The sequence below is a fragment of the Bombus bifarius genome, unplaced genomic scaffold (genome assembly GCF_011952205.1).
Source record: "Bombus bifarius isolate JDL3187 unplaced genomic scaffold, Bbif_JDL3187 scf7180000009125, whole genome shotgun sequence".
In the NCBI taxonomy this organism is placed as follows: Eukaryota; Metazoa; Arthropoda; class Insecta; order Hymenoptera; family Apidae; genus Bombus; species Bombus bifarius.
Window position 1 is genome coordinate 1,601,296 of NW_022884914.1, and position 10,613 is coordinate 1,611,908.

At 34.7% G+C, this 10,613-nt stretch overlaps 1 protein-coding gene across 8 annotated transcripts; it reads right to left on the reverse strand.

The window, feature by feature from the left end:
• Positions 1 to 1,545: 1,545 nt before the first annotated feature.
• Positions 1,546 to 9,673, reverse strand: LOC117213741 (large proline-rich protein BAG6). Of its 8 annotated transcripts, none has more exons than XM_033459355.1 (22): positions 9,581 to 9,673; positions 9,398 to 9,461; positions 9,234 to 9,326; positions 8,476 to 8,596; positions 8,187 to 8,402; positions 7,868 to 8,063; positions 7,679 to 7,788; positions 7,452 to 7,602; positions 7,255 to 7,378; positions 6,994 to 7,188; positions 6,717 to 6,918; positions 6,507 to 6,647; positions 6,216 to 6,426; positions 5,873 to 6,126; positions 5,630 to 5,791; positions 5,483 to 5,564; positions 5,271 to 5,403; positions 3,878 to 4,181; positions 3,659 to 3,792; positions 3,365 to 3,574; positions 3,176 to 3,286; positions 1,546 to 3,105 (listed from the first exon to the last, which is right to left on the reverse strand). In XM_033459355.1, the coding sequence occupies exons 3-22, from the start codon at positions 9,294 to 9,296 to the stop codon at positions 2,683 to 2,685; spliced, it is 3,543 nt and encodes a 1,180-aa protein (XP_033315246.1). In that variant the 5' UTR covers positions 9,297 to 9,326; positions 9,398 to 9,461; positions 9,581 to 9,673; the 3' UTR covers positions 1,546 to 2,682. The 8 variants fall into 8 exon arrangements, with proteins under 8 accessions (XP_033315246.1, XP_033315244.1, XP_033315248.1 ...); XM_033459353.1 differs by having other exon boundaries at positions 7,000 to 7,188; positions 7,679 to 7,797; XM_033459357.1 differs by having other exon boundaries at positions 6,510 to 6,641; positions 7,679 to 7,797.
• Positions 9,674 to 10,613: the final 940 nt, after the last annotated feature.

The window sequence follows — 10,613 nt, forward strand, 5'->3', positions numbered from 1 at the left end:
TGGCACTCGCAATATTAACGAGCGCCTATTAGCGAGTGGCAACTGGTAGAGGAAGGGAAATTCATTTTCCTTTTTCTTCTTTTAATCGTTCTTCTTTTCTTTTTTTTACTAAATACGAGAGGAGTCGGCGCGAACCATCACTCCACCCTTTCCATTAAATCATCCAGTCCCTTTTACTTTCATTTTCTTTCACCAGACTGTTTCCAAATTTCGTTTCATTCCTGAATTGCATCTCGTCACGTGACGATCTACAAACTATGTATGTACGTATAATGCGATTGAGGTTAACAAGATTACGTTACCGAATGAGAAAATCGTATTTCGGAAAAATATAATAATATACCTGGTAATCGTGTTAGAATTTTTACAAGAAAGAAATCGCAGAAATTTCAGATTCTAGTTTAATTTTAAAACACGGCAAGGAAGCGTTGATTTCATTATCTGCATTTACCTGTACGCGATAAGTGATTTATCGCGTCTTAACGCATCGAACGTTTACATTGGTCTGGTTATCGCGAATAAACAATTAACATCGCAAAACAATCTAACGCGTTGTTTCGACGATAAACGTTTTAAATCTCCGATAAAGTTGGGCATAATACTTTCAACCTTTCGAATGGTCGGCCGAAACCGATCAGATCCGATTCGATCAGCTTTCGTGCCTCGAAATCCCGACGATTAGCGATCGATATTGTCTTATTGTGTGCACACAATCCGGTTTATAGTCGATTTGTTTGAAAAACGTTTTCGCGCCGTTTTACATAACGCGATAGTGTTGTTAAATATTTGCTCTGTACACATCAACGATATGTTCATCTGTGAAATCCTGATCAGTTCTGTAAACGATAGATGCGGCAAAATATAGATATTTCAAATCGTTTTGTTATTAGTTATTGCATAGTAAAAACTACGTAGTTGCAATGCTTGCGACTTTACCGAGATAGCGTTATGACGTATATTAACAAATCCGTTTCCATGAAACCAATTGCGGTTGTTTATTGGCCGACAAGTAGTGTTCTCAAGTATGTTTCAACAAATCAACACATTACGGTACTTCCCGCGCCCCGCTAATCGTAAAAATACATTGTCCATGTTTCTACATACGGTCGGATGAAGTGCCTACACTTATGGCTGACTCGTAAATCGCGAAATCACGGACTAATCGTGTCGTAAATATTCAGAAGGAGAATGGGCAAGGTAATCCGGAAAACATGTACGAGCAGGTAGAATGGGGACTTCGAAGTTGTTGGAAAAAATTACAGTTGGATGAATCATAATTGTTGATATAGAGATATTACAGTAGATGAAACTGCCAATTTGATAATTAATATTTATCATGTAATGTCAAAAATTTTAATTACGTAGGACAGGCTCTGAGGCTCTACAATTGATTACTTCGTATACATAAAATCTTACCTATTTTTTATATAATTACGCAGTAATTATAGCAAAATAAAAACATATGGATACATATTTTATTTCCATTCCTATTTTGATATTTTTGATATTAATTAAATGATACAGACTTTCAAATTTAAAATCACATTCACATGAAATTACTTCAATTACTTTATTAACATTATATACGATCTATCAAATATTCATACGATATCCCTTAACATTAATACGAACGTATAATTTGGAATTATCCTTTTTTTTTCATTAGGCTACTAAATTCTTTTCCACGATTAAAACTGATGAAATTCGGTTGCAAGTTAAATATGATTAAAATCATTCCTTGTACAGGTTGCCAAAATTGTACATAAAATACGATACCTTCATTTGTATAAAAATTCTGCTTCTGAATCATTCAGTGTGACGCTTCACAACCAAAATTAATTATCTACATAAATTACAAAGAGACATGTTACTTAGTTGTTTATAACGTATTATTCAACAAAGCTTATGTGGTACAAACTATAGCCTTAGATAATTCTGATTATAATGAAACGTACTAAATTGTGTCTAATCAACTTTCTTTTTTTCTCAGCCACCACTACGAGTAACTCTGTAGTTATTCCTTTTCTTCACAAATCAAATATAGAACTACAGGATAGTACAATTAATATTGATCGGTAGTATCATCGTTATTAAAAGGATATTTTAATATCGACAACACTTAAATAGCGCACAATATGCATAGGTCGCAAGATAATACATATTACCATCTGTATAGTACCTACACAGGTGTCGTTCGATTAAGAATAATACATTTCATTTGCATAACAGTAATTCTACAGAAAACGCAGTTTAATATGAAAGAAGTATTTTAATTATAGTGTCAGATTGGGGTCACTCGATGCTTAGAGTACAATGAGAGAGCAAGTGTAGCCAGATTTCTGCAATTTTTAATTAGCGTTAATAATAAACGTATAGTGTTAATTGTTTAACATATTTATGTATCGAAAGTCAATGGTACTTTTTGTAAAATTACTAGCTATATCGGTTAAACAAATTGTGTACAGTGTGATATTTGAAAACATTTGGTATTTATAAAAATCATCGCACTGCGTTGAACTGACACATACAATCATAAGAGTTAATAATATTTGTGATTACATGTTAAGAATATATCTTTGTATTCCTTGGTCATTGCAATTTTTCAATTTTTTTTTAGACACTACCTGGTTTCTCCTTTATAAATACTCTAAGCCATTACGAACTGCTTTCTCCTTGTAATCATTATTTTGGCGGTCTATCTTGATCAGCAAAATATTTTGTCGCATTAGGAAAACGCAAAGGATCCGGAAAATCTGGTGTTCCCAATCTATGCGGATTCAAGCAGTCTCTAATTGCTTGACCAAACGCACGTCTAACTCCAGGATCTACAGCTACAGCAATTGCAGCACCTTCAACTTCTTCAACGCCTGCTCGAGTTACACCTTCTCTCACTAAACGTTCCATAGACGCCGCTATCGCTGAATGATTTGGAGTAGGACTAACTAATAATCGTGGCTTTTGCTGTTCAATAAGCTTACGCCGTTTAGTAGGTAGTGTACCTAAATAAGCATCACTAAGTGTTGCTACACCCCCGTTTGTTATTCCTTGCATTTGTAGTTGGCGTCGTTGTCGTAGACCATCTCGAGCAATTATTGGTACCCAATCCTAAAATGGACAATTTTTTATAACATTGTTTACAATACAAATTCATATACATAGATAGATGTATACATACTGAAGGTAATGCTTCATGACCTGGGAACGTTTCTGGAATTTCTTCTCTATCTTCTGGTAGAGAAGATGCTTCAAATGTTGTTCTTTCTTGTGCAGTATCTGTTTCCATGGGCTGGAATCATATCTAATTGTTAGACTTATTTCATTTCCACATTAAAACTGCAGAAGTATGTATGTATGTGTAACCTGCCTCTGTTTCCGATTGTGTTTGCGAAGGTTGATGCGCTGGGGCTGAAGGAACCGATGTTGCTTCGGAAGGTGCATTTTTGTATATTAAAAGCGGGACAATTTCTGAATCTGGAGGTTGTGTAACTCGTAAAGAATAAGTACGGAACTGAGCAATAAATGCATTCAGCACCCACCGACGTACTGTAGGATGAATACTCCCTAACATTTCAGTCTATTTGAAAAATTGAAGATCGTTAATTATTAAAGTATGAAAAATATGCAAATTATAATGGATTCAATGAGACATGTAACATACCACAAAACGTGATGCAATTACTTCTAATCCTCCCTGTCCGCCACGAATAGAGTATCGAAGTACAGCACATAAATGCTTACCCATATTATTTACAATATTGAAAATTTCTTGCCCGAATCTAGTATCATCAATATCTAGAAAAAACAAACTTATATTGTCTTATAATTGAGATATAAAATTAAATATTTTACAGAATACATTTTACACAATGCCACATACCATTATTAAATAGATGTTGTAATATATCTTTAATATGACGGCGAAGTAGTGCTTCAACAGTAGCACAAATGTCTACTTGTTGACCGTTTCTAGTATTAGCTTCTTCTTCTGCGTTTAATAAAGACTGGAAATGTGGTCTTAACTGTGATAACAATCGTTCAGTAGCTTGCTCCTGAAGTGTTTCCGGTGCAACGTTTGGGAAAGAGTACTGGAAGAACTCTTGTAATGGTCTTCTAAGATGAGAAATTGGTTCTGACTGACCAATTCGTAATCTTATTAAACCTTCTAATGTCATATTCTGTACCTAAAAAATTAATATATACATATATATATATATGTCGGGTTTACATTAGAATTAGGGTTAAGGGCGTGAAACGAATCTTCGTTTGGGTTACACGTTGTCGTTATGCAATAGAGAAGACATTGACTAGTGCAAATACGATTATTATAGAACCGGACAAGTAATCGTGGTAGTTAGGTACTCGAGAAACTAATGACAATGATCCTAGGTTCAATAACGAATCCGCGGTCGACGGGATGATAGATGAACGTACTCACAAAATCTAAGTCGGGCGCGTAATATTCACTGGTCGTAAGGGGTTACTCTTTTTCATCGATGAGATCGCGAGCGGGAATGACTTTCCCGTGCCGATGATGCCACAGAGGAAAACTATATTGGGATGTGTCTAAGGACACGAGATCATCGGATTCGTCGAGAAAAGCCTTCGTTCAGAAAGTAAGGGAAATTGGCGTTGCTGCTAATTGATCAATCTCCATATCGGTGGTTAGAAAAAGATGCTAGCCGCCCTCGAGGGAAAGTTGCTAGTGGGAGACGCCGCTCGTTGAAAAATAGGTCTCCCCTATTTTCCCGTAGTTGGGACAAAGACTGTTTGTCTGTTTGAAGGACTTTAGTTGACTAAATCTTAAGATTTATAACGGGCCCTCGAGCTAGCTGAACATGTACTGCGGAGACGCATCGATATCTGGCAATCATCTTACTCGAAGAATAGGGTCTGCGTGTGGCGAGCTACGGGACAGAGACCGTTGGAATGTTTACTGTGGAGTGTTACAACTATTTCCTTTTTAAGGAGAGCTATAGAATTATTCCATGCCTTTGTTAGACAAAGCATTCATCCCGTGACCGCGGCTACGTTCGGCGACTGACTGTCGCCTCGAGCCCAAGCTCACTATCACAACTCTCGAACAATTACAATCGGATTGAATAACTACAATTGTTCAATTACAGCTATAGTAGACTCTAGGTTACAATGTTGCGGGATCATCCAAAATTCCAAAGGCACCGGTGTTCTTTCATCTCCGACATATACACACACACACACACACATAAATTTCACTTACCATCATATATAAATTTCACAAAAATGTTTCTTACCACTAGGACAGATAAATTCACGAGGAAATTTTCTGCAGTTTCTGGGTCTTGAGATGTGAAAAGACTCATTTGGATACCTCTACGTTCTAACAAGTCCGCAAGAGTTAGATCACCCCCAGTAGCATTACCAGTACTAATAGTGAAAAATGATAAGAATTTATGTTTTACTTAACGAATAAATGTCTCAAGTATTCTGCAAGTAATATACACACCTATTTCCAATAATTCCTACGCGAATATTTCCACCAGTACGTATCTGCACCATATTCCCCAGACCTTCGGGTGAGTTAGAATCTAACAGCAAAAATGATGTAGATTTTAATTTAAAACGTGTCAAAAACAATTCAACGAATACTTACTGTTAATATTGACACTGATATTAGCCTGTGGTTGACCAACCCTACCTCCTAAAATTTGTTGCTGTAAGTACATTAACGGATCGTAGATCGCATTTGTTTGTGACGTCGTTGATGCTGTAGTATTTGTAGAGCTGGTATTGCTAGTAGCACTTGAAGTTGTCGCTGTAATATGAAAAAATGATTTTATAGGTTAATAAATAGTTAACAAATAACAATTATTTAATATTTACTTAAATTATATACCTGTTTGTGCCTGGGATGGTGTTTCAGGCGTAGTTTGAGTTCGTGTTGCCTGCGACGTAGAAGTAGCAGTACTAGGAGTTGTAGTCGAGGTGCGACGAACATGATGCGAATTACAAGAAAGGAATGGATCAAAATCAAATGCTTGTCCTATACTCATTCCAACACCTAAAGGATGAGTCTGTTGATGGAATACGTGTGGACGCGACGTACTTCTAGTTTGTGTTGCTGTGGTAGGATGAGTACCAACATTGCTTCTATAATAATATGTAAGGAATATTAAATTCAAATTAGAAACATAGGTGTATAAATTATTCGTATTATGTAAAAGTAATGATTAACATACCGTGCCTGCGTACTTTGCCCAGCATTTGTGTTCCCACTATCAAGTGATGCAGCAGTTAATTGGCTTGCTGTTAGAGGATTTCGGGTTATAATTCTTGTGTTAGCTGGACCACCTTGTACCATATGACCAGCAACAGCCTGCATCAAATTTCGTATGAAATCAGGCGGAGGAGCTGAGCCCCAATATGCACCAGTGCTACCATCCATTCTCCCTATAAATTATAAAATAATAAACGAATATAAATGACAATTGAGCTTGAATCATAGTATTAAAACTATTAGTAGGCCCTACCACCATTATTATTGTTGTTGTTGCTATTATTATTATTTTCACCAGCTTGAGGCTGTTCACTTCCAGGTGGAGCATCTATGTTACTTTCAGGACTAACTTCCATTAATACTTCAACATTGTTTGGTAAGTTAAACACTGTTCCTATAACATAATTCTAATTGTTTTATCTAAATAATTTACTTTTTTAGACGCAAGAAAACTTATACATACCAAACGGAGATTGTGTTGAATCTAATTGTGGTTGTTGTTGTTCAGCTTGTTGTTGAGTACTAGATTCCGATTCTTGTTGTTGATTGGCGTCATCAGTATTAGCTTCATTTGTCTCTGCTTGCGTAGGTGTACTTGCAGATTCTCCATTTTCTTCATTACCATTATTATTATTTGCATTACGACCATGTAAACTAATGTGAGCCTGGTAGAAACACGATATAAAATAATTTTATTACACCTGGAACAAAATTTAAATACTATTGTTATTCATCCTCACCTCTACCTGGATTGGTATACCGGGCTGCAAAATAGTTGAATGTTGAATAATAATTGGTCTACATCGTAAGTTCCTGGGCGGTTGTTGACTCATATCAACAATTATGTCACTTAAAGCATGACAGGCATGTGACATATAATGCAAGCATTCGCTTACACCATTCACAAATGTTTGAGTTTCTTCAATGCGTCTTTCCTAAACATAAATGATTTTTTCATTTCAAATTACTCACATTCATATTTATGAACATTATTTACTTACACCTGGATGTAATGAAGGATCATCACGCATAAGTTTACAATAACGTTCTGTATGAGGTCGTAAACGAGATTGTGTATCAATTAATAGGTCCAATAATTCTGCCAATTGTGGAGGTCGTGGAAGTCTAAAAATAATAGATTTATGAATTATGTAATAGAACATCATATTATACATATATAACTATACAGGATCCCTACTGTGGTGATGGTCGTCGATTAGATTGTTCGTCATTATTTGATGTAGAACCTTGTTGTTCAGATTGTGGTTGTTGTGGCTGTTGTGTATCTGCTTGATTCTCCTCATTAGTTTCATTTGCTGGTCTTGATTCAGCATTTTCATCATTGTTTCCTATGTTCATAGTTAACAGTTATATGTAATAATTTATACTCAATCTTTTTATTCTTAATACGTTTTATATACAAACCCCTAAGTAATGTAACGTTGTTTGCACCAACTGCAGATAAGGCAGCTGCTATTGCAGCTGCAGCAGCCTCTGCCAACCGGGCACCACCATTTGTTGCATTTTCATTATTACTGAAAAGGCTAAATAATTTATCAATTTATTTTACTCCTTTCCACAGTAATTACTAAATTTCTTTTTTCTTTTACTTACTACTGTTCTGTATCCAATTCTGACTCCTGCATGAGTTGACTAAATGGTGGTCGATTATTTTCAGATGTAGAGAGATTTGCGGAATTAGAGGGGCTCTCGAGTCGATCCATAAGACGATTTGCGCGTTCAAGCATGTGTCTTGCAGCAATTAATCGACCATTAGATAAGCTGTTGCTGAATTGAGGTACTGGCAACCCTTTTAAATGAAATAAAACAACTCTAAGAAAAAATCTCTGTAGAAAAAATATAAGTAAAATAATGAAAAAATCCGAAAATTTTGAAATTATATATTATATCAGACATATATTAGATCTAATACCATGTCCTTCCACAATTTCAGCTGGTACTGACATTGCACCCAAATACATAGCATTACCATGCATTTGAGCACGAGTGAGTCGGTAATGTGTTCTTTGTGGATTTTGCCACATTTGTGATCCATGATTCTGACCTTGACTTTGGCCTCCGTCATTTCCACGTTGACCAGGTTGAGGTGGTGCACGTTGTACCAAATGTATAACTTTTCCATTAACATCTAAATTGTAAAATAATTTAAATCAATAATGTCCTTTACTTTATATTTGTAAATGTAATACAAACTTCTTTACCATAATCATTTAATTTTTTCTCATCTTGAAGAACTCTACCGCAATAAATAAGTCTTTGTGAATCTGCTGGTACTGCCACTGTTTCTGCTATATATTCTTTGAAACCTCGAACTGTAATTTGCTATATAAAAAATCTAAGTCATTTTTTCTCTTTTAGTCTTTTGCAACTTTTACTTTAATAACATACAACAACAGTTTATAGTGACAGTTCCAAATCTATTAAGAAATACTGTCTTGATATAATTATACAAAAACATTAAAGTATATTTCATATTAATATTTCACATTCATCAGTATTGTTACATCATGGTTGATATTTCCAATTATTTCTACCAATAGTATAATATTATTTACATTAGGAATATGAGATATATAAAGAAGATATTATAATTTTATGTAGTATTATATTTATATTCATTATACAACAATGTTCTTAAATCTAATAATAGATACCGAAGTTATCAAAAATTTGGTATAAGAATTAGAAGATTATAAATCATAAAATATTTACAGAAATAACCTCAAAATAATGTCGCTATAAAATAACAATGACTAGTGAATATTCTAAATGAAAAAAATTCACATCTATAATAATTATTCCTAACGTATAGTATAGAATAATATAAAAATAGAAATATGAGTAAGTACATAAATAATCATGAAGCATGCTATTAAAAGCATTACAATCAACAATAATGTTAATTATAAACATAGAGAATAGAAATTCTTTATATGAAAATGGCAAAAAAATTACTTACATCGTCTTCCAAGGAGAAAGTATGATTTTGTGAATCCAAAGTCTTTACCGTAAGGTCAATCATTGTTAGACTGCTTTAACAGCTACAGTAGAACTGAAATTCGAGAAAATGAACAATAGTATTAGGGCGAAGGTGCGTAATACAGAATCGACTTCTACACTCACGCAGGCACGTAGATACAAGACTGTAAACGACACTTGATTACTACCGAGGAGAAATATTCGATATCTAAAGTACGAAAAAATAGTTAATCCTAATACAAATCGACTCGAAGATATAAAGAAGCTACATAAATAGATTCTAAAACTATGTTCTTATCGTATAATGGTTTTTTTTAATGAACCCACCGATGAAATTTTACAGTAACGATATGACACGATACACGTTATTTTACCCAGAATTCGCTGTAACAGCGACCCCACAAGCGTTGCCAATACATTGGTTCAATTATTCCCTAGATAGAACACGATTCAGAATTGATAAAAATCATATTTCTGCAGTACCTACCTATCTTGATATTCCCCCGATATCTGCTAGATGACACCAGCAAGGTAAATAAACGACAAAATACGAATCAATTACTGGTCTCATCGATTTGAATTAACGTATCATAATTTAACACCAACTTTGATCATAAAATAACTCGTTAGTGAAGAATAATGACAAAAAAGTACATATGTGTTAAAAGTTTTGGTACTATATATTAAATTAATACTATATTGTCTAAACAAGGTGTTTATACAAAATATCTTGCGTGTAAGTTATCTGCATTGTACATTTGGTATTTTCTTCTTAAAAATAATAATCTTGTCGATAAATGAAATTACCCCTGACGGTATTCTTTTATAGATGCTTACATGATTCGATTGATATTCACACATTACACTACAAATACAGAAGAAAAATATTTGAATCTAAACGTTTTATTTCTGCCAGCTCGAAACATAGAGAGGAAGTTGAAAGAAAAAAGAATGGTATTGTCGCAGTAATCATTTACGTCTTACAGAATCTTCCAAATGCATGTTACGAATTCATTTACTTTCGATCGTGTTTGTACCTTAAGGTGTCGCTTTGAGACGCGAGGTCGAAGAATATCGAACATTCGAAACATCTGTATTGATCTGTAACCAGTAACACCGATCTTCTGTATCTTGTCGCAGTCAGATGAAAATAATTCGAGCGTTACCAACGGATATATATCGAAAGCGAGGCATCGCCTCGCCATGGACTTCGCGTGATCCGACACGAAGATGAAAAAGAGAAGCAGAGAAGACTCATGGCAAGCCGATCGCATTATTCAGATTAGGGCATCGACTGAGCCACGCGAGTATGCGAGTACGCGCGTTTCTTTGTATGCGTATACACGTGTACATACTTATA